General features: G+C 51.7%; 8 protein-coding genes across 8 annotated transcripts; 5 read left to right on the forward strand and 3 right to left on the reverse strand.

Annotated features, from left to right (window-relative positions):
- Positions 1-1,471: 1,471 nt before the first annotated feature.
- spt6 (chromatin-remodeling histone chaperone SPT6) lies at positions 1,472-5,963 on the forward strand (the record flags this gene model as incomplete). Its single annotated transcript, XM_033562046.2, has 4 exons — positions 1,472-1,654; positions 1,730-1,909; positions 1,985-5,636; positions 5,713-5,963. 4 exons carry the CDS (start codon positions 1,472-1,474, stop codon positions 5,961-5,963), a joined length of 4,266 nt encoding a protein of 1,421 aa, XP_033417937.2.
- Positions 5,964-6,867: 904 nt separating this feature from the next.
- ALT_2162 (oxysterol-binding protein related protein OSH3) lies at positions 6,868-9,857 on the forward strand (the record flags this gene model as incomplete). Its single annotated transcript, XM_033562047.2, has 2 exons — positions 6,868-6,903; positions 7,014-9,857. 2 exons carry the CDS (start codon positions 6,868-6,870, stop codon positions 9,855-9,857), a joined length of 2,880 nt encoding a protein of 959 aa, XP_033417938.2.
- A 453-nt stretch (positions 9,858-10,310) lies between these two features.
- Positions 10,311-11,875, reverse strand: ALT_2163 (IFRD domain-containing protein; the record flags this gene model as incomplete). Its single annotated transcript, XM_033562048.2, has 2 exons — positions 10,311-11,559; positions 11,685-11,875. The coding sequence occupies 2 exons, from the start codon at positions 11,873-11,875 to the stop codon at positions 10,311-10,313; spliced, it is 1,440 nt and encodes a 479-aa protein (XP_033417939.1).
- A 925-nt stretch (positions 11,876-12,800) lies between these two features.
- Positions 12,801-14,064, reverse strand: ALT_2164 (exosome non-catalytic core subunit RRP4; the record flags this gene model as incomplete). Its single annotated transcript, XM_033562049.2, has 2 exons — positions 12,801-13,752; positions 13,844-14,064. 2 exons carry the CDS (start codon positions 14,062-14,064, stop codon positions 12,801-12,803), a joined length of 1,173 nt encoding a protein of 390 aa, XP_033417940.2.
- Positions 14,065-14,729: 665 nt separating this feature from the next.
- On the reverse strand, positions 14,730-15,902 carry ALT_2165 (uncharacterized protein; the record flags this gene model as incomplete). Its single annotated transcript, XM_089599268.1, has 3 exons — positions 14,730-15,555; positions 15,622-15,738; positions 15,808-15,902. 3 exons carry the CDS (start codon positions 15,900-15,902, stop codon positions 14,730-14,732), a joined length of 1,038 nt encoding a protein of 345 aa, XP_089456414.1.
- A 382-nt stretch (positions 15,903-16,284) lies between these two features.
- Positions 16,285-17,403, forward strand: ALT_2166 (putative RNA binding protein Rnp24; the record flags this gene model as incomplete). The annotated part of the gene is made up of 1 exon (XM_033562938.2): positions 16,285-17,403. The coding sequence occupies one exon, from the start codon at positions 16,285-16,287 to the stop codon at positions 17,401-17,403; it is 1,119 nt and encodes a 372-aa protein (XP_033418829.2).
- A 915-nt stretch (positions 17,404-18,318) lies between these two features.
- ALT_2167 (uncharacterized protein) lies at positions 18,319-20,445 on the forward strand (the record flags this gene model as incomplete). The annotated part of the gene is made up of 2 exons (XM_033562939.2): positions 18,319-18,983; positions 19,047-20,445. 2 exons carry the CDS (start codon positions 18,319-18,321, stop codon positions 20,443-20,445), a joined length of 2,064 nt encoding a protein of 687 aa, XP_033418830.2.
- A 1,557-nt stretch (positions 20,446-22,002) lies between these two features.
- On the forward strand, positions 22,003-24,819 carry ALT_2168 (ZZ type zinc finger domain protein; the record flags this gene model as incomplete). The annotated part of the gene is made up of 4 exons (XM_033562940.2): positions 22,003-22,137; positions 22,360-23,197; positions 23,249-23,460; positions 23,518-24,819. 4 exons carry the CDS (start codon positions 22,003-22,005, stop codon positions 24,817-24,819), a joined length of 2,487 nt encoding a protein of 828 aa, XP_033418831.2.
- Between the last annotated feature and the right edge of the window lie 10 nt (positions 24,820-24,829).

Genomic DNA, 24,829 nt, shown 5'->3' on the forward strand with positions numbered 1-24,829 from the left:
CTGGGGCGACTGGAGTGACTCTGCCGCAGTCACTGCGAGGTGGGGTAAATGGAGTGCTGCGCAAAGCACAAGAACGAGCTCGTGCACCTGGTTCGGACGATGAATAGAAATAGGGGGAGGGGGATGATTAACTCTGCTGTTGAGTTTCCTTGGGTGCCTGCTTGTGGTCTAGACTTCAATGACGCGGTCGCGTTCTGGTGGTCTATCGACGACCGGGAGAACACAAAGAGGGGGATAAGGAGGGGAAAGACGTAGGGTCTATGGAGAAGATAACAGCCCCTTCCACACCAGGTTAAATTTTGTAACTGTGGTGATTCCCTGCAGAATATTCTGATAGTCAGGGACTGATTGGAGAGTTCATCTTGAAAGTGACGAGCGACTAACTGAAGTAGTTGGGAGACTGTTGGAGTCGATGGGCCAACTATTGGGCGCTGAGGGATGCACACAAGCGCCGAGAATCCGGTAAAGTCAAGGCTACAGTTCCCGTAGAAGTTCTTGGCCTTTGATATTTGGATTATGACCTCTTTTCACTCTTGTTGACCAAAAGGCAACCGGTCTTGATATGCATAAGATGAGGTGATCACATAGAAAGAAAAGAGGAGAGTTGTTTAGTGGTGGTTTAGGGGAAGTGAAACAACTATCAATAGATTGTGGATATTTTGTCTATGGTCTAGTTCAATCAGTTCACACAGCAAAAGGGGGAGAAAGAGAGACCAGAGAGTCTCTGGATATCCAGAAGAGGACGAAAGAAAGAAAGAATCCGTTTTTAATATCTACAGGTCGGAATACTGGTAGATACTAATTGCCTGGCCTCTGTAGTGGTCGTCTCACAAGTCCTAATACTCTGATAGACGTTGTCGGCTATGTGAAAGACCAGAGTAACAGATTCGTCATCTCTTAAACAATAAAGTCTCTTACCGTGTTGGTACTATAGGAGACCAATTAAGAACACTGCACAAGAGAGGTAAAGTATTCAGAAAAGTAGCACAGGTTGTTGTATGGGGATTACCAGGAGAGCCTGACCAGTTGGTGGTTGTCACCTGACCCTGAGCCCCTGCGCAGTTGGTTCCTCTGATCTGTCGTAATGCCAAGAATTCATAACCCCAAATAGACTAGACCCTGGTGGCAGCCACAGTTTAACACGTGATTGAGCATCAAGCCACAGGGCTCCACTGCAGGTCGGAAGGCGGTGGCAGAACAGAGCCACAAGTTGCTGGCTTTGTCGTCGGTCTCTCTCTCTTATGGACGACGGAGGCGCTACTGAAGGAGCAGCAGCATACTAGTTTTCCATCTCCATCTTACTTCCCATACCCAGCCACCGTCTGGTGTCTTTTCTCTTATGTCCATTCTTCTTGTTCATCTCTTCTTCTACATTCCCTTGCAATCTTCTCCTTTCTCTCATTAGACTTTACATTTCAATACTCCGGTCTTTCCTTCTCTACACTCTACGAAATCTTGCGTTCCAGGCACAATGAGCGCTCGCGATTTCGTAGAAGGTGAGGCTATGCTGGATGATGAGGAGAATGAGAATGAGGAGGAGCAGGAGGAAGACTACGATGGCGAAGTTCGTGAGGGTGCTGGCACCGTGAATCACTACAATGACTCGAGTGAAGACGAAGAGGAGGACGATGATGATGAGGAGGCAGCTCGTGCAGTAAGATACTCTGCTCTTTCAAGCGCAATCAAAAGCAAGAGGCTAAGCAAACTGACGTTTTCTCGCTTGTGTTAGATCCGCGAGGGCTTTATTGTCGATGAAGACGAAGAGATCGAAGAACGCGCCGAGCGCAGGCGCGAGAAAAGGAAGCGGCGTCGGGAGGAGCGTGAGCGCGAAGATGAGCATCTTGATGAGGAAGATTTAGAGCTCATCGGAGAGTTGAACCCTGCTTTTCAGTCCGCCGCAGCTGCAGAGGTATGCCAGACAAACTATCTAACTCCCACCAGGGCAATTCAGGAGGCTGACCAAAACCTTTTCTATGCAATACAGTCCAAATTCAAACGTCTCAAGCGTGGTCACAAAGACCATCGGCAAGCGTCCCAAGGCATTGACGACATCTTCAATTCGGATGAAGACGAGGAGGCGGCAGGCGACTATGGCCGACCGAGTCATCGAAGACCTATGCACGATGAGATGAAGGACTTTATCGAGGAAGACGTCTTCACGGATGATGAGTTAGAGCGGGAACGAGAGGATCTGGAGATTGCCCGTCCGGCGAAGAGGGGCATCACCGGCCTCGGGGCCACCGATGCAGCTGGCTTGGACGAGAATGCCCTCGAAGATATGCGCGCGGCGTTCGGCGATGGTAACGAATACCTGTTTGCCCTTGAAATGGAAGAACAAGAAGAAGAGCAAGAGGAGGACCAAGAGAAGCATCTCGATTTAAAGGATGTTTTCGAACCGTCGCAACTGGCAGAGAGGATGTTGACAGAAGAGGACAACCAGATTCGCCTGTTGGACGAGCCTGAGCGGCATCAGCTTGCCCGCAAGCCGTATCGCAACCTCGTTCTGACGGAAGAGCAGTTCCGCGAAGAGGCAGCCTGGATCTCAAATCTCATGCTTCTCAAGAAGCGCATCGAACCCGAATTGAGAGAACCGTTCCAGCGGTCCGTAGCCAAAGTGCTAGAGTTCCTCGTGACAGACGACTGGGAGGTTCCTTTCATTTTCCAGCATCGCAAGGACTATATGATTCACGCGACCAAGGTTCCTGTGGACGGTGCCCCTGCTGATGGGGATACGTCTCAGTACACCATCAAGGCCGAGAAGCTTCTGAACATGACCGATCTCTGGGACATCTTCGATCATGACCTCAAGTTTAGAGCATTGGTGGAGAAGCGCAATGCTATCCAGAAGACATACGACAACCTACAGAGCTTATTCAGCGTAAGCGATAGTGTTGTGGAGGACATGCTATCTACGGCCGTTACCATGGAGGAACTCCAAGATGTGCAGGATTACGTTCACTTTCAGTATGCCTCGCAATTGCGCGACATTAACTTGATGAATGGGGAGGCCAACGGCGATACTCATCGGCGCAAGGCGACTGGCAAGTCCTTCTTTGAGCGTGTCCGCAACGGCAAGGCTTACGGTCTTGTTCGCGCGTTTGGCATCACAGCAGATGCTTTCGCGCAGAATGCGCTGAAGGAGGGTCGTCGCCAGTACACTGAGGACCCAGCTGAGCGCCCGGAGGAGATGGCTGACAGCTTCATTGACAACGACTTTTCCAATGCTTCTCATGTGCTCAAAGCCGCCAAAGCCATGTTTGCGGAGGAGATCGTGATGAGCCCCAAGATGCGCAAGGTGATCCGGCAAGCTTACTACATGAACGGCGCAGTTGATTGCTTCCGAACTGAAAAGGGTCTCAGGAGAATTGACGAACAGCACCCTTACTACGAATTCAAGTACCTAAGAAATCAGCAGCTCAGTGACATCGCCCGTCAGCCCGAGCTTTATCTTCGGATGCTCAAGGCTGAAGAAGAGGGTCTGGTGGAAGTCAAGGTTCGATTTGAGAATTTTGATCACTTCCGGCAGCGCCTCTACCCGGACATTGAATCAGATAACTACAGTGAAATCGCTGATGCTTGGAACCGTACCCGTCGTGAAGTCCTGGACATGGCGCTGGGCAAGCTGGAGCGTTTGATCAATCGCAGCGTTAAGGAAAATATCCGCCAGGAGTGCGAGAACCACGTGGCCAAGGAGTGTCGCGAAGCTTTCTCTCAGCGCTTGGATCAGGCTCCTTATAAGCCCAAGGGCATGGTGCTGGGTACTGTCCCTCGTGTCCTGGCCATGTCTACTGGTACCGGCATTGTCGGACGCGACCCCATTCACTGGGCGTACGTCGAAGAAGACGGTCGCGTGCTGGAGAATGGCAAGTTTGTGGATTTATCAATAGGTGATCGAGATCGCAGCATTCCCGACGGTAAAGATGTCGAGGCATTGATAGAGCTGCTGGAGCGCCGGCGACCAGACGTCATTGGTGTCTCAGGCATGTCCCCAGAAACACGCAAGCTGTACAAGCTCCTGATCGAATTGGTTGAGAAGAAGGATCTTCGGGGCGCTACGTACACTGATGAGCGTGATGAAGAAATTAGCGATCCCTTGGAGGTGGTGATTGTGAATGACGAAGTGGCGCGGCTCTACCAGCACAGTGAGCGGGCGAAGAAGGATCATCCCAGCTTTGGTCCCTTGACGCATTATTGTGTCGCATTGGCCAAGTATCTGCAAAGCCCTCTGAAAGAGTACGCCTCGCTAGGTCGGGATATCGTTTCCATTCAGTTCAAGCGAGGCCAGCAACTGGTTACTCAGGAGCTGCTCCTTAAACAGCTGGAGACAGCTTTGGTTGACATGGTCAACTTGGTGGGTGTTGATATCAATGAGGCCGTCACCGATACTGCGACAGCAAACCTTCTCCCCTATGTCTGTGGTCTTGGCCCGCGAAAGGCCGCCCACCTACTCAAGATTGTCAACATGAACGGCGGTGTGGTCAATAATCGGGTTGAGCTATTGGGTGTCAATGCGCAGTATCCGGCTATGGGCGTGAAGGTTTGGAACAATTGCGCCAGCTTTATGTTCATTGACTTTGAAAATGCCGACCCGGATGCTGACCCGTTGGACAACACCCGAGTGCACCCAGAAGACTACGATATTGCGCGCAAGATGGCAGCCGATGCCTTGGAACTGGACGAGGAGGACATCAAGGCAGAAACCGATGAGAATGGACCCGGCGCTATCGTGCGGAAGCTCTTCCGGGATGAAGCGCAGGACAGGGTCAACGACCTAATCCTGGAAGAGTATGCGGAACAGCTGGAAAAGAACCTCAACCAGCGGAAACGAGCGACACTGGAGACGATCCGCGCCGAATTGCAACAGCCGTATGAGGAACTGCGCAAACAATTCGCCTTGCTCAGCACTGACGATGTTTTCACCATGCTGACGGGCGAGACGTCGGACACCCTGGCCGAGGGCATGGTGGTACCCATGTCGATCAAGCGCATCACGGATGACCACATTGACGGCAAGCTCGATTGTGGCGTTGACGTGCTGGTGCCAGAGTCGGAGCTTACCGATCGCTACGACATCCCCGTGCGGGCTCTCTACTCGCTACACCAGACGCTCCCAGCCAAGGTGCTGTTCTTAAACAAGAAGAGCTTCTTGTGCAATGTTTCGCTACGCGAGGAGCAAGTCAGTCGACCAGCGCCCAGACCTCGCGACCACATGCGCGGCGAATGGGACGATCGCCAGGAGGCAAAAGACCGGGAGATGCTGCAGGAGAAGACGCAGAGCGGAGGGCGCGTCATGCGTGTCATCAAGCATCCTCTGTTCCGACCGTTCAACTCCACACAGGCGGAAGAGTTCCTGGGATCGCAGAGCCGTGGTGACGTGGTGATCCGGCCATCATCTAAGGGACCGGACCATCTGGCGGTCACCTGGAAGGTGGCCGACGGCATCTTCCAGCATATCGATGTTCTGGAACTCGACAAGGAGAATGAGTTCTCCGTAGGTCGTACGCTAAAAGTTGGCGGTCGTTACACCTACAGCGACTTGGACGACTTGATCTTCAACCATGTCAAGGCGATGGCCAAGAAGGTGGACGAGATGATGCTGCATGAAAAGTACCAGGAAGGCAGCAAGGATGCCACCTGTAAGTTTTTTTTTTATTTTCCCTTTGTTTCTCTTTCGATAGTTGTATTTAGCACTATACTAACGGGACCAACCAGACTCTTGGCTGAACACCTATACCAAGGCGAACCCCAGACGATCTGCGTATGCCTTCTGTATCGATCCCAAGCACCCGGGATACTTTTCGCTGTGTTTCAAGGCTGGTGAGAATGCCCAGCTCCACAGCTGGCCGGTCAAGGTCATCCCTCAAGGCTACGAGTTGCAGCGTAATCCGTACCCGGACATGCGCGCGTTGTGCAATGGGTTCAAGCTACTGTTTACCAATATGCAGGCCGGCAAGCGACGATGATTTCATTTTGGAACTATAGAGGGTGGACCGGGTGTTTCTTTTTCCCTTTATCATATATTTTCTCATCTGCCACATTTCCCTTTCTGTACTGTAATATCATGATTCATTCCTCTGCGATGGTGGGTTTCTTGCGCGTCTGTGACCCCATAGCCGTGGGCAGAAAATAGCATATGGCATGGTTTATGGCTTGGTTTCTAAATTGAACCCTTTCTTGTTTCTGATGCTCTTCCGGCCTTCGTTTGAACTGCTTCTTGGAGACGCTCATCCGTGATGTTGTACTCCGTACCAGCCTGGTACTTGCTGCGCTAAGACAGGTTGCATACATCATATAGGCACAATGAAGGATACTTGATCTGCACGAAACTCGACTATTGTAGCACCAGTAAGCAACAATGCTTCCATGTCGCAACACTTTCCTCTGCCGTGCCTCTGTCCCGTGTTCCTGCTTCATGTGAAGATGTCATCCTCGGTCTGATTGTTCATCCTCGGAAGCCTCAACGAAAGTCCTCAACGAATAGAATCCCCGACGTTTGTCCTCTATTCCCGGTTTGATGAATTATTTGATGGGCTGTCGAGTTCCCCCTTTTCTGTTCTTGCTCACTTTTGTCTGTGGATCCTTCGGTTCGACAAACGTCAGATTGTATAAGGCTGAAGCCACGGAGAACAAGGGACTGACTGGCTGAGGTCAGCGGCCGAATTCCTCCTCCGCATCATCATCATCATCACCAGCAGACTGCTGCTTTTCTATCAACACCATCTGCTTTGCTCTTCATCGCGTTTTGAAATATCATTGATTGCTTCCTTATGAGAATTGATGTTCTAAATTGTCTTCACCTGTGATTGTTCTTCTCTGTCTACAGTCAAACAACCTGTTCTCGGTGCGCCCCTGATACCCCCCGCAGTCATGGCTGCCATGGAGGAGTTGGAGATCCACAGCAAGGTAAGGAGGCTTCAGGCATCAATTGGTGTATCTTTCATTGCGATCAATGCAAGAAACAAATATTCCGGTCGTGCTCAGTCGCACATGCTGATGTGATTCTTCGCGCTCAGTCTTACTTTGTCCGATGGGTCAATGTCAAGCCCGACCATACCATCTCCTGGAGTATTCAGCCGCACAAGAAATCGCTCAACTTCGGCATCTTCAAGCATCCAGGCCATTCCGGTGTCCTCAGTTCTACCAATCATCCCACCGGCGACTATCACAGTACCGATTCGAGCGAGAACCTGCCGTCGGCCAGTGCTGCCGCTGGCTCCCGAACCTCGGTCATCGAAAAGCTGACCAGTATCGGCCTCAAGCAGGTCCAATGGATTGGCAAGTGCGAAGCGGACAAGATCGTCAAGGGTACCTACGATGTACCGCATAACGAGGGGGGAAATTACGCGCTGGTCTTTGACAACACATTCTCCAAGCAACTCTCCAAAACGGTCACCCTGGTGCTGCTCACTTATCCTACACAGTCGGGCCCTACGAACCACTCAACAACTCAGCTCGCTCGCGAGGTCGAGTTCGCTGAAAATGTCAACTCGACGGCGCGAAAACGAGGTAACAGCATCCTTTCTAAAGCGCCGTCTCAAGCCGTCAGCACGACCTCTGGGTCGACTCATACTGGAGTCTTGCACAAGCGGCGCAGGAAACGCCACCAGGGTTGGGCAAGGAGATACTTTTCGTTGGACTTCACCTCGTCGACCCTCTCCTACTATCACGATCGCAACTCCTCCGCGCTACGGGGCTCAATTCCTCTTTCGCTGGCTGCCGTCGCGTGCAATGAGAAGTCGCGTGAAATTTCTATCGATTCGGGCACAGAAGTCTGGCACTTGCGGGCCAGCAGTGACCAGGATTTCATTGCCTGGAAGCGTGCTTTAGAGAAAGCTTCCTCCAAGGCGTCCGCCGAGGACTCTCACGCACCGGAGGTGCTGCTCCGCGTGCCTTCCCAGCGCTTCCTCACCAATGCCGCGGAGGAACGCGAGTGGACGCGGGTGGAGCATCTGGTCAGCAAGGTATCGGGGTCCCGGGATGCAGTGCGTCGACTGGCTAGAGACACCGATCCAAAATACCTGAATAGTTCTTCGGCTTTGTCTCCGTACGAGCGGCCCCGAGGTCGCTCCCCGAGTCCCCATCCGGAAGCCAACGGTGAGGACTACTTCGAGGCGCGCGAACGGCGTCCATTCTGGAAACGGAAACCGAGTTCGAACTCCAATCAGACAGCCAAGCGTTCCGCTGCGACGACAACGACCTCCTCAAGCTCGCAGCTGGCGGTCCCATCGCCCGCCGCGGATGCGGCGTCCCTTGCCGGCGACCGGAAACCCAGCAGCATTGCCAGCCATCCGGATCATATGGAAGAAATCCATGACCATTTGATGGCTCTCCTGAGAGATCTGGATAATGTAGTCAGCGAATTTTCGACTTTGATCGCCGAGAGCAAACATCGTCGGCATCCGCCTGGGATGACGGCACAGTCTCGACTGAGCATGGAGTCGGAGATGTCGCAGGAATTCTTTGACGCCGTTGACGGAGAAAACATGTCACCATTGCTGACCATCAAGGGCGACAGTGACGATGAAGGAGCAGGCAATGTCGCCCGGCAGGCCGAGGACGAAGTCGTCGCAGATGACGCTCCATCAGACAGCGAGGAAGAGGTGGCGGAGCCCGTTACGCCCGGTGGGGAGAAGGACTCACCCTTGTTCCCTTCACGCCCCAAATCGCTCACACCGCTGCCTCTCAGTCCTGTACGTCGCCGCAGCAATATCACTGCGCCCACGGTCATGCCCCCTAGTCTAATCGGTTTCCTCCGCAAAAACGTGGGTAAAGACCTGTCACAAATCTCGATGCCCGTCTCCTCCAACGAGCCGCTCTCGCTACTGCAACGCGCGGCCGAAGTACTCGAATACTCCACACTTCTGGACCAGGCCACGAAGGCCTCGGACAGTTTGGAGCGCCTCATGTACGTGACGGCCTTTGCAATCTCTTCGCTGTCAAGCAACCGCGTGCGAGAGCGAGCCATCCGGAAACCCTTTAACCCCATGCTGGGAGAGACCTACGAACTCGTGCGGGAGGACCTTGGATTTCGATTCATCGCGGAGAAGGTTTCGCACCGTCCTGTGCAGCTAGCGTATCAGGCGGACAGCAAGGACTGGAGTCTTGCGCAATCGCCGATGCCGACGCAGAAATTCTGGGGCAAATCCGCGGAGATTATCACCGATGGGAAATTCCGGCTGACTCTCCACACGACCGGCGAGCATTTCAGCTGGTCCGCGGCCTCGTCATTCCTGCGCAACATCATCGCGGGCGAGAAGTACGTCGAACCGGTTGGCGAGATGGCGGTGCTGAATGAGACGACGGGCCAGAAGAGCGTGTCGACCTTCAAGGCCGGTGGCATGTTCTCGGGCCGCAGCGAGGAGGTCGTCACCAAAGCGGTGGATTCTTACAACGACGAGCTGCCGCTGGGGCTGACGGGCACCTGGACCTCGTCGCTGCAGCTCACCAAGAACGGATCCGCCACGGGCACGGTGATCTGGAAGGCGGGGCCCCTTGTGCCCAACGCGCCCAAACACTACGGTCTGACGGCATTCGCGGCAACTCTGAACGAGATCACCCCCATCGAGGACAAGCGGCTGCCGGTGACGGACTCGCGGCTGCGGCCGGACCAGCGAGCGCTGGAGGATGGGGACGTGGACCGCGCGGAGCAAGTCAAGGTGCAGCTGGAGGAAGCGCAACGGGCGCGGCGGCGCGAGATGGAGGCGGCGGGCGAGAGCTGGACGCCGCGCTGGTTCAAGCGGGTGGATGCGGATGCTGATGCGGAGGACGTCTGGGCCCTGAAGCCCGGCAAGGATGGCTACTGGGAGGAACGGGCCCGAGGAACTTGGACGGGTGTGGTACCCGTGTTCGAGGCGTAGTTAAGTTACCATGTGTATGTTTATTCGTCTATGATCCTGTATAGACATGCATGTCGTATATAGAGGGCTTATCTATAGAGATATAAGTAGAGTTGCTTACAATCTCGCTCTCTACTAAGATAGCCTCGGTGTGAATCATAAGGAGCTTAAATAAGACGGATAGGATTAGCCAGGCCTATGCTTACAACTATGGAGCGGCCAATCGACCTATGCTCATAAATAAATACATTACTGTGGAAATTTGATATAGTAGAAAGCAAAAGTAATTTCATTCAGCTGCGGAAAACATATCGTGTCCATTTCGTTTCTAGTCGTCGGTATCGGATCATTGGCGGTGTCGGCGTCACATCATTCGCTTGAGCGTATATACAGCGGAAATTCAAGAGCTGCTGTTCGGATATATTGCGGCAATCTTACATTTGCGGACAAATTCGGCTGGAAGATCCGTGTAGATTAATCCTCGTCTGACTGGTCGTGAACGGCCCATCGGTGGTTATTTCGGGGCTTTGTTGATTTCCTTGCGCTCGTACGATCGGATGGCGGTGCACGTACCATTAACGGCAGACTGTCTAGGACGGCGCGGTTGCCCTCGAAGTAATGTACTGCGAATCCTCCTTGGAGAACTCGTCGGAGAGAGTTGAGTCGAATCCATTTCCACCAGCGGTCGATGCTCATGACCCCTTCCCTTCCAATCTTCACGCGGACCTTGCTCCCGTAATGTCGATTCGAATCTTGGTCGATGGCCTTGTTGTACATGGGGCCGCGTCGGGGATTCTCCACGGTCGTCAAAATGGAGGCGAAATTGCTGTGCAGGTTCTTCTTGTCTCGCTTGCTGATGTGCTTGTTATGCACGGTAGCCAAGGACTGGAGTTGCTGTTCCAACTCGTGGGTGTTATGGTACGCATTGTAGCGTTTAACGAGCTTTGGCCCGTCCCGGTCCCCGGCACCCATGAACTCCTCTTCCTCGGGTTCAACTTCCTCGTCTTCATCGTCGTCGTCGTCGTCCTCTTGCGGTGTGTAGCTCTTTTCGTACAGCAGGGCGATATTCTCACCAGCGGCAATCTGCCGAGCCGGATCATTGCTATTGAGCTGATCCATGAAGATCTGGACCGCCTCTTCGCTTTCAGCCTCCAGGTCTTCGATTTCTGTTGCGAGGTAGCCCCATTCTTGCAGAGCGGCCGTGACAGTGGCCGCATCGTCAGCGGCTTCGATTGAGTGGCCATCGGAGGCAGCGATGTCCAGGAAAAAAGTCATCTGGTCCAGAATGCTGTCTTCGCCAGCACCACCAAAGCTGGTGCATACACCCAGGCAATGGATTGCGGCAGCCTTGATCACAGGGGAAGTCGAGTCGCGGATCGTGCGGGTCAGCAGCGGCTCTACATTTTCGTAGATGGTGTTGTCAAAGGCAGTGATGGTAAGAAGACTCAATGCGCGAAGCGCCAGGGTGGTCTCTCGCACGCTGCTTTCAAATTTGATACTCTTGGCGAAAGCGCTCACAAGGTCAATAATACGAGTGCGGATACGATCTTCGATGTAATGAGATTTGGCGAGACGGCAAAAGGCAGCATAGGCTTCTTCTCGGGCCAGGACGCTGCTCCGTTTGCGATCCAGGATATCTTCAACGACATCCTCAAGCTCTTCGGGCCAGTTGGCGTTTGTATCAGCATCTGGAATGTCACCCAGGTCATCCAGGGAACCGAGGCTGCGAAAATGCAAGCATGGTTAGTTATACTTCGACTGTCATGAACAACAATTACGTCATCCCGCCCCTCGAGGACCCTCCAAAAAAAATATGAGGTAGAGAAAAGCGATGGAAAAGAAGCTCACCTATATGCAGTATCATCGCTGAGATTACCTTCATCCTCTTCATCGGATGGATGCCTGCTCGCGTTGCGAGACGACTGTTTCGAACTTTGAGCAGAGACTGCGCGAGAGGGACGGCGAGAGCCTTCGCGAGAAGCGGCCTTGCGGGACATGGTCTTGCCGCTCTCAAAGATCTGACGGCGTAGGTCAGGCATGTTGAGAGATTCGTAGAAGGGTGGAATAGAAGAGAGATAAGAATAGTTGATAGATCGTATAGATAGATGATGAGGTCGATAATCGCGTATTGTTAAGGTTCGCAATAATCAGTGGGGACGTGGATATCTCAATACTAGGGTATGGAGAGTGTTGGTAGAAAGAATGTTTTCACAAAGACGATGGACATGATAAGACTGGAAAAAGAACCCTAAGGCAGAATAAGGGCTGAGAAACGTCTGTTTGAAGGCTCAGTTGATGCCTACGTTGAAAAAGGATGAAAGACAAATGAAGACGTCAACGGCAAACCATCTCTTTTTATGAACAGGACGGGAAGAACAATAATACGTAACAGCCAGTCTATGCTTGAGCCTTGCGCCCTGTCAGCCGGGTTCGTCCCCTGATAGAGTCTACATTACCCCTCGATTATTCTTTTCACATGAACTGAACTACTTGAGACTCCACCAATAATGAATCCTTATTCTTCTTTTATCCCCTCAACCTCAACCACTACTGCAGAGTTTCTGTACGCTCTCTGCCAGTCTCTTTCATTTCTTTTTCTTTTTTTCTTCCTTTTACCAATCGTTAAGGGTCTTATCGCCACGTGATGCGGGGTCGCTTATCGATTGACGGAGCTTGACTAAAAGAGCATCTCCAAATGGCCACAGTCCTACCGTACAGAGAGTGATAAAATAGGCATCGAGTGATGAGCGTTCCAGGCCAGATTGGCATGCAAGCATCCTGCATGCTGTCACTGCCTGTGGGTATTCAATAGTCGATTGTGATTCTTGGTTACTGAGACTATGCTGTGACCCTCTCCCCTCCCGCAGTAGGTTGCGAATAGGAAATCGTAATATGTGGATCTACTCATGAAAGGGTATCTATCATGTATGCTCTGCCGTGCTTCCGGTAGCACTGTTATCCTCTTCATCGTGCTTCCATCGCCAAAGCTAGGATCCTCGAAGCTTTGGCGCCCTCAAGATACTCCCTTCCTTCTCTTCTCCGCTCGTCCTCATCCTCATCATCACCAACTTCAAGATCAACCTGTAAACTGGCATCGTATGCTCTCATGACAGTTTCCTCATCCACACGTACTCCACCTTGAACCAGCACGCGAATACATTGCGCCAGGCGTGCAATCTCGCGCCGTGTCTGCGGTGGAATCTCGTCGTTCTGGCTGGAATAGATAGAGCTCGATACCATCTCCTCCATGCGGGTAATGGATACATTCTCCGTCGTAGAGGACGCTGTGGCCGCGCCGTCGGCGTGCTTCGCGATCCAGATGTAACCATTCACCCCGAGTATAATGTTCACCTCGCCGCCTCCGTTCGCCGTGTTGACCGTCCACTGTTGTCTCCGGGCGCGAACCACACCACCCGCGCCAGAGGTGCCCAACGCCCCTGCAGAGGCCGTCCCCGCTCCAGGGCCTCCCTTCACTGTCGAAGTCGATGCTCCGCTACCACCGGTTCCCGCAACGGCGAGGAACACGCCATTTCTAAGCTTGCCGTATTTCAGCGATCGCGTGTGCAACGATGCTGAGCCGTCTGAATGCACGCTCTGAACTTCTGCAACCACCAAATCTCCTTCGCTGAAGAAGGTTCGAATCTGCAGTTCATCCGCGCTTGTTCGTCGACGAAGAATACCGCCAGGCAGGTTGATGGCGGAGAGGGGTAGCTGTGCTAGGAGAGGAGCGGCGATATCGACCTTCCATCGTCGTGACTGGACCTCCACAATGCGTCCAACAACAAGATCACCGATTTCTGGGATATACCGCGCCCGCAGCGGCTGAACGGAGAGCAGTTTGTTGGTTTTCTGTACGGTACCAGCAACAGTGGCAATAATCGAAGTTGAGAGCGGATTGGAGTAAGTACCGTGACCTCTGCGAATTGGTCAGTGACAATCCTGAACCTTTCTGTGGAAGGAATTTGAAATGCGCAAAGTATCGCAGCCCAAACGTGGGAAAGACCAACCTCATCCATTGTGGATCATCCGTCACCACTTCACCTGGTGTCACAATACCTGCGCCAATCTTTGTCCCTTCAACTAAGCGGGGCCGTTTGCTGGGTCGAGAGCTTCGTCTTGTAGTCAAATCAACTCCTCCGTCTGAATCTATCGACATTGAATCGAAGTCTGAATCTGGATGGGGAGAATTGACATCCTCCACCACGGGAGGTAGAATAGTGATGGCCATTTCTAAGCGAAAAAATTACCAAAGGTATTCTTTGGCCGATAAATATAGAAATGATTATTGAGCTGGAGTTGACCTTGAAAGTTGTGTTCGACCTTCAAGAGCAGAAGATTCCGCAATCGAATTGTTCGAGAGCAAACAGGTCAAACTTGATGCAAGAGCACGTGAAAACATCCAGCTACAAATCAGGATCTATGTACGGAGTATGAAGTAACTGAGAGAGAAATCCATTAAATTTAGCGGAATTTGATATAAAGAGAGAGAGAAAAATAAAGATCTGATTAGTTGCCCTCATAGATTTTTATTGTACTTATTCATGATTCTAATTAGGCCTTTCCATTTATGGTTCATATCATACCCTCGCCAGTCAACATTATGAAGAAGAAAAGGAAAGAGAATGATAAGACAGCAATGAAAGAAAGTAAAGTAGTATGGCTGGATGATAATGCACGTTTCTCAAACTTGTCAAAATACGACACTTTTTGCGAGAGACAGCCATGCCAGTCAAACCGGGATCAACATAAGGAATAACGCGTAGTACTGGCAGTCCTCAGTAGGCAGCTTCTCCTACGCTGTCACCCCGGATAGGTCAGGACGTCGGAAGGAGAAACGAGAAATATAATAGTACATGGAGGGAGATCAATGCTTAGAGCAGAGAAACCAGATCTTCAGGCACCCACGCCTGACGACCTTTTCGATGTGCGTTTGGCATTTGTGTTCGTGTCGTCCTTCTTTTTCTTGCTGGGACGGCTACTGCCACCCTTGGGTCGGTAGCCCGTATCGTCATCGCGCTTGCGCTTGCCTTTGCTGCTACCCGGAGTCGGACCGGTATCCATTGGGACGCCGTCCTCGTCGTAAGCCTCCTCCTCTTTGCGTGGCTGGGTTGCTCTTTTGGACGCCCGCGCATTAGTCGGTCGAGAGCCTGACTTCTCGGAGGCGTTCTCATGGTCCTGTAGGAAAATATGTGGTTGATTGCGCCGGAGCCAGTTGTAGACGGAGACTGGGTTTCGTAGCGCCAATTCCCTTTCCCGTTCAGCGAATGATGGCTTTTCGGGAATGCGACTAAGCTCGAGGGCAGCTGCTTCGTCGCCGAGCTTTGCATCCATGCTCAAGTAATACTCGGTCTCGTGCTCCGGAGTAAGATATCCAAGCTTCTCCTCCAGGCTGATATCTGTAGAAGACTCTTGTCTTACGGGCGGCACCGCCGTATGAGGCACCTTTTGGAGGGCAGTGTAATGCATGCGCGGTGCAAATGCGTTGCCTCGTTTGATATCATCTTCCAGAGTGCGATATGCTTCGAGTGTCATGCTGCCAGCAGCCATCTGTGCTTTCGCATCTTTTAAGATGGATTTTGCCGTCGCGGTGTCGACGTACATCGGCGATCGTGCAGGCGTCAGCAGGAAGGAGGAGTCTCCCGGCGCACTGAGATCAAATCGCTGATCCGCTGGGACATGCAAACTGTCATTAAATTCAAGGAGAACCTCTAGAAGTTGGCTGTGGCAGGAAAGTCAGTCTCGAATGATCCTGTGCCTTTCTATACATCCGCAGATCTTCGCTTACTCGTTCTGCTCCTGAATTCTCTTTGAGAGATCTTCGATGCGCAACTCTTCGCGGATCAGAGACTCGCTCTCCTTCATCCCAAGCTCGAATTTGACTTTGAGTTTGGCATACTTCTTTCTGTAGCACCAGCGGGTAGCCATATTAGTTCTCATACCCAATGCTAAAGCTGCGCACTGAATGACCTACTTGAAAGAACGATATGACTGTTTCGCAGGGGCACTGGTCGATTCGTCGGGCAGGCTCTCGGCCACTGAGCGGGAATCGTCGTTTTCCTGTGACATGTCGAATCAAAATTGATGAGGAGACGCGTGTTCAAGGGAGTGACGCGGATAAGAAATTGATGATGGATGATGAAATGGCGAAGGTTAAAAGAAAGCTCTAAGGCGTGCGATGGTGTTGATGATGGCTGGTCACCTGTCGCCAAGTCCGAAGTCCGCAATGGAGAGATTGTTGCGTCGGCGGGTGTTTTTGCCCGCCGTAAAAAGTTTCAATCTTCTCCATTCATATTGAAGACAATAGCTGAATGCGCTTGATTGACTTGGCCAGTCAAAACAAGTTTCTACTGTGAATTGCTATTTTAAGATCTCATTATTCTATTAATTGAAGTGGACCACTTTCTAAGAACGATTTTCGAGTCATTGACGAACCTGATTTCTGTCCAACATGGCTGGCCTCGGTGAAGGTAGTCAAAAAAAGCGAAAGCTCACAGACGTTCCTGAAATTGAAATCGATGTGTCCGCGCCAGAACCTCCGTCGAAAAAGGCTCTGCGCAAAGCCAAAAAGAAGGTTGCCGAGCCTACGGCAGAGTCCACAACGGAGCAAGAGGCCGCTGTGCCCAGCAAAAAGCAAGAAGACGAGGCCCCCAAAAAACGTTCAGAGCACGGCATCTGGATTGGAAACCTTGCCTTTTCGGTGACCAAAGATGATCTGCGCAAGTTCTTCACAAGCAATTGCACATTTGCGGATACCACAATCACCCGTATACATCTTCCTAAGGGCCAGGAAAAATTTGGAAAGGCTCAGAACAAGGGCTTCGCTTACATCGACCTTGCCAACGAGAAGGCTGTGAAGGAGGCGGTAGGATTGAGCGAGCAGCTGCTAGCTGGGCGCCGTGTGTTGATCAAGGACGCGAAGAGTTTTGACGGCAGACCAAAAAAGTCAGAACAGGATTCCGCGGCAACAGCTACGAAACCTCCTTCGAAACGGATATTCGTTGGCAATCTCGGCTTTGATGCTACAAAAGAGGTCATCGAGGAACATTTTGGACAATGCGGTACCGTCGCACATGTACATGTTGCAACGTTTCAGGATAGTGGAAAATGCAAGGGCTATGCTTGGGTGGAGTTCGAGGATCTTGCTGCCGCCGAAGCAGCGATGAAGGGCTTTATTATGGTTGATGAAGATGACGAAGATGATGAGGGCTCCGGAGAAGAAGAGTCCGGAAAGCGCAGGAAGTCAAAAAAACACAGACAGAGGAGGGTTTGGGTGAACCAGCTTCTTGGTCGACGAATGCGCATGGAGTTCGCAGAGGATGCGACGACACGGTACAAGAAGCGGTTCGGTAAGGATGGCGAAGGCAAGAAGAAGGATGATTCGGTCATTACTGAAGTGGAAGATGAGCCTCTTGAGCAGGCGTCGACTGGAGACAGGCCGCAACGGTCACATCCTGAAAAGCCCAAGCGAAACAACAAGCCTGAATACTCAAGATACGCCAAAGAAACCGTGCAAAAGCTTAGCGGTGCTATTGTCGAACCCCAAGGAAAGAAAATCACGTTCGATTGAGACTTGTCAATATAGAAACGGAGCAGATGGGCATCTTCCCCATCATTCATACGCTATACTGAAGCTTTTCAGTCAAGTGATGATTGACGTTCAACCCCTTTTCCTTTGCGAGTCCCTTTAGAGCTGTCATTATTGCAGTAAATATTGATTGGCTTGATCGTGAATAGAATAATGTACTGTGCTATACCACACAGCCATACTGCTGTGAGTATGAGCGTGTGTACTTTGCACCATACGTTTAAATTGGATGATAGACATAAACAAGCTATGACCACTTTCGAGCTAGAATCCATCCATTAGCTTACATTAGTATCTTCAAGTGAACATTCAACCCTGATATTGTACATAGAATTTCTTCATCAACTATGGATAATAATGCTGACTTATCTGATCGCCATACCTAATGTGATTAGCTACTCTTATGCCTAACGCCTAACCAGTCTAACCGTCGATGGCTTGTGTCGGGTTTATTTATGCTAGTAATTCTAGATTCGCTGAGGTGGTTTTAGGGGGCACTAACCAGATTTGGATAGTTGACATCGAAGAGAGATGTCATGGCTCATGCCAAAAGCGATCAACTTTGATAATGCTCATCTTGTTGCATCTCCCTCGACTGCCCAACCGTCCCACACTCCTCCGCCCTCGTTATCGAGGTGCATCTTCCTCTCATCCGCCCATCAACCTTTCTACGTTCACTCCCCTCTCTCCATACACGTGTTCGAGTTTTTGCCGCTTCTGTTGATCATTCCCGCCCCCCGGTCCTTGCAATCCGATTGTCTCGCCGCTCTTCGTTCCTGCTCGGTGCATCCTTTATCCTTACCTCAATCCTCCTCCCAAAATTTACGGTGACTAGAAGGAATATTGCATTTAGTGTTCGATCATATCCCTTCTTTCCATCGCCTAAGCCAATCAAAAATGGCCTCACGTCGTCGCAACATCGGTGCTAGCCGGCGGAGGAGAAGAAGAGATGAGGAAGGCGAGGATGAAGGTTCCCTAGAGGGAGAGTTGGAAGATGATTCGTTAAGCGAGGGCTCGGTCATCAGTCATCCAGGTGATGATGATGATGATGATGCTGATGGCGAGGGAAGCGACGAGAGCGACGGGGAGGCTTCTTCGTCCCCGCACTTGGACAGAACCAACGGACCTCAGGTCAACGGTCTCGTGCCTGAAATCAACCAGCGATCTGGACGACGCCATTCCTCATCTCCTGGAAAACGACACACAGCTACCGCTGTGTCAGATACTGAGGCAATGATGAATGGATTGACGCTGTCTGATCAGACGAATGAAGTGGCGGAAATCCACTTTGATGATATGAAGGGGGAGTCTGGTTTACTGACAGGAAGGACACCATCTGCACCTCCCACAGAAGCGAAGAGAGGGACTTTTGCGGAGCGCAAACGTCGCGAACACGAAAGGTATGCAAAGGAGCGGGATGAGAATCCGGCCTTCGTGCCTACTCGAGGACGCTTTTTCCTTCACGATAAGCGTTCCACCGAGTCTGGCCCGAATGGCCACAGGCCGTTCAACAAATCAAAGTCGAGACCTTATGGCCTCATCGTAGATGGGAATGTTCGCAGGTGAGCCTTCCCCGACCCTTTTGTCATGTGCTCCCGATAGCTAACCATCGTTCCACACGCAAGGCACTCCAAACCTGATGCTAGTGAAGGGCAGTGGACGCATGATCTGCACGAGATGGTCGCAGGAGATGAACCCGTCGACAAGCCCTCTGTTGTACCGGGATCCATGTCGAACTTTGCCCCAAAGCCTGTCCCTACGGCTCCTCGTTCTACGCCCCCGAATAGGTCTTTCTCGAGCACCACCCTGATCGGCAATGTGCCTGTTGTAGTGTTTCTGCATGGCATGGCTCGGCCCATACCTTTCCCTGCCGTTCCAAAAAAGCAGCACACTCGTCTCCCTCAACATCGTCCCCCGTTACGTCGAGACAAGCCCGTTCGCATATCGTTCCCTGGACAGTCTCCGAGATACATATTCCCCTCGACAGAGCGCTCGTTCATCTTTATTCCACGAGCGCTGAGGCCAAACCAGCAGGGTTACCGTGGCAGAGGCCGGGGTGGATTCTATGGCGGACGCCGTCCGAGTATTTATGCGGGCTCCGTCTACACCCCAAGCGTCACCGCTAGCCGGAGATCGTCGATGGGAAAGCCAGCCTCTCATGATGGATACCCCTCGCCGGCTGCGTCTGTATTGTCAAGACATACGGTGGTTACGACCGAGAATGGGAAGCCAATCGTCCGTCTGCCTCCACCTTCCAGGCCATTAGGCGGCGTGCCACCGTCAGCCGCTGCTGCTGGTCCCGGAGCCGTTGTTACCGCGTCACTGCCACAAGCTATGCCTCAACCTCAGCCCCAGCAGCCCTCGTACCGCGAGAGCCGTCCAGCTCCCATCCCAATGCATCAGCCCCGTCCCCAGAAAGCGGTTTCTGTCGCCGATATAGAGACTCCTGCAAGCTTCTCCTTTAACGCCCCCCAGCCACAGCAGGAACAACCATTCCAACACCAGGTTCCTATGCCTATCAATGGCCCCGGCTATGGTACCGATGCTCAATCTGCCCATGCAGCTGGGACACCTTCATCGCACATACCCGAGCGAGCAATCCATGCTCAACCTTTCCAACCATATGGCTTCCAACAAGCCCAGCCATTTTATCCTACCGCTTATCCCCCCGGTACAGTATACTATCCAGTGTCTGGAACAGAATTCCCCCCCTACAACGCAGCCGGCATGCCGGGAGCATCCCTCGTGCCCTATCCCCCAGCAGGACAGCAAGCTCCATATGTGGTTCCAGGAGCCCACGCCTCATCCGCAGAGCAGCCTTCGCAACCAGGCACAGTGGCCCACGAGGCAGGTGGCACAGTTTATTTCTATGACGCCACACAGATGTGGCCTAACACATCCTATCCCACGCCCTCTGCGCCGGGGCCTGGTGGCGTCATCGGCATGGGTGGAATGATGACTCCTCCAGGCACAACCTTCTATTATCCTCAGCCGCAGGGTGGTGTATACTACGCTCCGCAATAATAATTAAAAAAAAAAAAGCAAAAGAGGCATTTTCGATTTTTTTCTTTCGTTCACATTTTGATACCTTAACATATTCTTACCTTGTCGTCTTCCTTATCCTCTCTTGCTTTTGTTTTACATTTCCCCTTCCACACATTTTTCGTCCTGCGCTTTAGTCTCACTGTGATGCCACGCAATCGATTATTACCAAAACTTATGATGTCGACTATAGGCGTCTCGTCCATTGTCAACCGTTTTCCATCTCCTCGTTTCAGTTTACTGTCCCATCTTCATGCTTCCTGTCTGATGAAACTCTCCATGATGCCGTTTCCTTGAGCTTTCATATGGATTGTTATTAGATAAGCCACCCTTTGCATCCTTAGCGACTGTCTGCTCATCATTGCGGTGCCAACTTTTGTTGGCCGGAACCTCTCATGTTCTGTACACATTTTTCCTGCTTATTATCTGGAAAGCGATGTGGCATTGATTTCCCACTTCCCGGTGCTGTTCCATCCTTTCTTCGTGGAATGTTGACATTTTTCTTTTCTCCATATTCCTTGAAAGGCGAACCCTGGAAAAATTCAATTATTTACCCGTTTGCACACTTTTGACCTGCAGGGGTCTTTCGATAGTTCTACTCTTGTCTTCTGCCTGCATTGTTGTCCGTGCTTTGTTCCGCCGTCCGCTGCGCTCTAGCATTTAGGAATGGTGTTTGCGTTGTGGCGGGGGCCCTATAATTCAAATATGAAGGAAAACAACCCGTGTGATCAGCTTTTTCTCGTCCTCTTTGGCTGTAGAAAGGATTGGATGAATTTATGACTAATCTAAAGAATTGGCGAGATGGGATGGGTGGCGTCCCTGAGAACGAGAGGTACATAGTACAGGAGCACGTCTATATCTCCAAATGAGCATCACGCATTATCCTTAGAAGAGAAAGAATTAATTCAAACAGTAAACCCTGGAGAGGGAAATAGGTAGTCGAGTACCTCTCATACCTCTCTAAGTATACAGTAATGATGACGATGATGATAATACCAACGGGGATCTAATGGTGTTTCGTGCAAGTATGCGAAGTACTAGGTAAGGTAGTACGGATGGTACCAATGATAATAAGGATAACGATGTGAGCTTCACCGCCTCATTCTCATTGAACTATTATTGTAAAGCCTTCCCCCGGAAAGCCGAATGGAGACGGGAGCAGCAGATGACCTTCCTCCTCCGCATCTCTAGACTCTAGTCGACCTCTTAGGTTGTTACGTAGCCCCCAGGCAGCCTCCTCCTGCCATACCTTACCTTTACCTCACTTTATTACTCTAGCTCCCTCTCTCTCTCTCTCTCTCTCTCTCTCTCTCACTCTCTCCTCTTCTCCCTCTTCCCTCTACCTCTTATCTATTTAGTACTTTATATCTGACTTCATCCATTGTACTTTTTATCATCCTCATCAATCTCTCAACCTTTTCTTTCACCATCTTGCTTCTTACAACCTTCTTTCTTCGCTTCCTGCTCATCATCTCCTACGTAGGTGACTAGTGCCTTATCTCTAGTTCACCTTCGTCACCTTCATCCTCAGTCTACACCATGGCTACCCCCATTCCCCCGGCTGGTCCAGTCGGACCTGGAACCCTAATCACAATCAAAGTGCTCTACAACGACAGCACTCGACGCTTCAAGGTTCCTCTGAGAGAACTGGGTGCTCGGGTTCTTCCTCAGAAGGTATGTAGATGGTCTCCACCCTAGCTAGCTCCGGTCGGAGCTTGAACCACTCCCCATCAAGCACCCTGGAGTCCTTGCCGACCACCGCTGGCAAGCTCCCTATCCTGTTTAGCCATGAATTTTGTTCTATTACTTTACTTGATTATATCTTGAGAATATGCTGAACAGAATTGCTATCCTATTTTTGTTTTTGTATGATGCTAATGAGCTCGCGTGATCTAGCTCCGTCAACTCATTGGCGTCCCAGCGGATGGCAACGTCATCTTTGAACGCTACTCTGACAGCGCCGGTTGCTATGTCCGCTTAGACAGCGAGAACCTCGCAGTCTACAAGCAACTCTACCGTGCTGCTAAAGCTAAATTGAAGCTGCGTATCAAAGCGACATTGGTCAATGAAGTGAACGAGCCTGTTTCGCAGCCCTCTCTTGCCGAGAATGCTCCGGAGGAACAGGGCCCAGCAAGATACAGCTACCTGGAGACGGTCCTGAGTTCTCCCCCACCTGTGATCGGTGCCGAAGTAGTACCTTCCGGCACTTCTGAATCGGTGCCTGACCTTCTAGGTGCCCTCGAGAAACCCGCTTCAGTTGGTCCCCAATCTGTTCAGTGGACAAAGGACAACACGGCACCCGCTCAGCCTGGCTATAGAGACTTTGTCCTAAACACAGATAACGTCGATGTGCCCATCGTCTCGCACAGGTCCCCAACTGGTGTATTTTGTATTGACTGCAACAACTGCGGACGTTCTATTCCCAATGAACACTACCATTGCAGCATCTGTGAAGACGGTGATTTCGATCTATGCTCTCAATGTGTAAACTCGGGAGTCTCGTGTCAGTCTGAAGATCACTGGTTGATCAAGCGTATTGTCGAAGATGGCATCGTCACCAACAGCACTACTGAACGAGTGGCTCCTCGCAAGGTTGAGGAACCGCGAGAGTCCAAGACGGGGTCTGAAACTCTGCCTGAGCTCGCTCCCGAGAAGGTCCCAGAGCCTACTCCAGCTACAGCTGAAAAGTACCCACTTCAACCTGCGGAGCGGATCTGCAACGCTTGTCTCAAGGGTGAGTTGCCTATTGTCACATGAGGTTTCCGCTGTTGCTCACTCTTGGCAGATTTCGACGAGACCAAGATGGTCACATGCGCTGACTGCGAAGACTATGATCTTTGCATGACCTGCCTTCTGAAAGACGCACACGGCCATCATCCGGCTCATCGCTTCTCGCTCCTTCATGACCGAGACTTCTGCCTGAAGAGCCTTGTCCAGTCGCGTTGCAGCCCTGGCCGCCATCACCAGCATGCAGCGATCTGTGACGGTTGTGAAAAGGTATGATTAATCCGCTGTTGAATTGAGGTTTGCTCGGAGGCTAATATATACTGTTAGCGTATCGTCGGTGTTCGCCACAAATGTCTGACCTGTCCCGATTGGGACTTCTGCTCGGATTGTGTTGGCAACGCCGCACAAACCCACCCAGGCCACCGCTTCGCCCCCCTCTATGAGGCCATCTCCGAGCCACTACAACATCATGAGGTCCACTATGGCATCTACTGCGACGGACCATTGTGCAAAGACAAGCCGTTCCCCCGCTACATCACTGGAGTCCGGTACAAGTGCTCTGTGTGCCATGATACTGATTTCTGCGCCAAATGCGAAGCTCTACCAACCAACCCCCATAATCGCACCCACCCATTGCTGATGCTCAAGACACCGGTGCGCGGCGTTACTATCAGCAATTCCGTGACTGAGAACGGGCTCGGTGGGCCTGTCATTTTTGCAGGTGACCAAGTCGAGAGATCTACCTCCGCACAAGCCAATAGTCCAGCTGAAGCTGAGAAGTCTTCAGACGCGCCACGCCGCGAGGAAGAAGCAACTGTGAAGCAAAAGGAAATCGTGGAGCCATCTCCAGCAGCGGCCGAAAAGGCGCAATCCAAGGTGTATGAGATGCCAACTACCGATCCGGCTTCCAGCTATCAAGCTTTCTTTATACGTGACACCGTCCATGACGGCACCGTCATGCCACCGAACAAGGTATTCCAGCAGACATGGACACTCTACAACCCTGGACCACTTGCATGGCCCGCTGGAGGTAGTGTGCGCTTCGTGGGCGGTGATTCCATGTTCAATGTCGATATCAATCGCCCCATGGGTCTTGACGCAGTCTCCGCCGCTATGGAGAGCAACCAGCTCCTCGAACCCTTGGAGCCTGGCCAAAGCGCCGATTTCACTGTGACTCTGAAGGCCCCGAGTCGGGTGGGTACTGCCATCTCGTATTGGCGCTTGAAGCTTGCCAACGGCATGCCCTTCGGTCATAGACTCTGGTGCGATATTCAGGTACGGGACTCCCTGGCCGCGTCCACCAAGTTGGAGCCTGTACAGGAGGTCCCTCGCGAACCCGAGCAACGGGCAGAGGCGGCTCCGGTCGATGACACTGAACACACGGGAAGTCAAATGATCTTCCCTACGCTGGACAAGGAGTCACCGGTCGGGAGCACCCACCAGGCAATGGTTGAAGCTCCTTTGACTGCCCCTTCCGTGTCCAATCCATCCGAGCAAGATGTGCTTGAGGACGTGGAGAGTCTAACCTTGGATGACGCCAACACCGAGACCGGGTTCCTGACTGATGAAGAGTACGATGTCCTGGATGCCAGCGACCAAGACTACCTGGAAGCCCAATCACAGGTCTAAAGTCAGTATC

The sequence above is a fragment of the Aspergillus lentulus genome (genome assembly GCF_001445615.1).
Source record: "Aspergillus lentulus DNA, contig: Alt04, strain: IFM 54703, whole genome shotgun sequence".
NCBI classification, from domain to species: Eukaryota; Fungi; Ascomycota; class Eurotiomycetes; order Eurotiales; family Aspergillaceae; genus Aspergillus; species Aspergillus lentulus.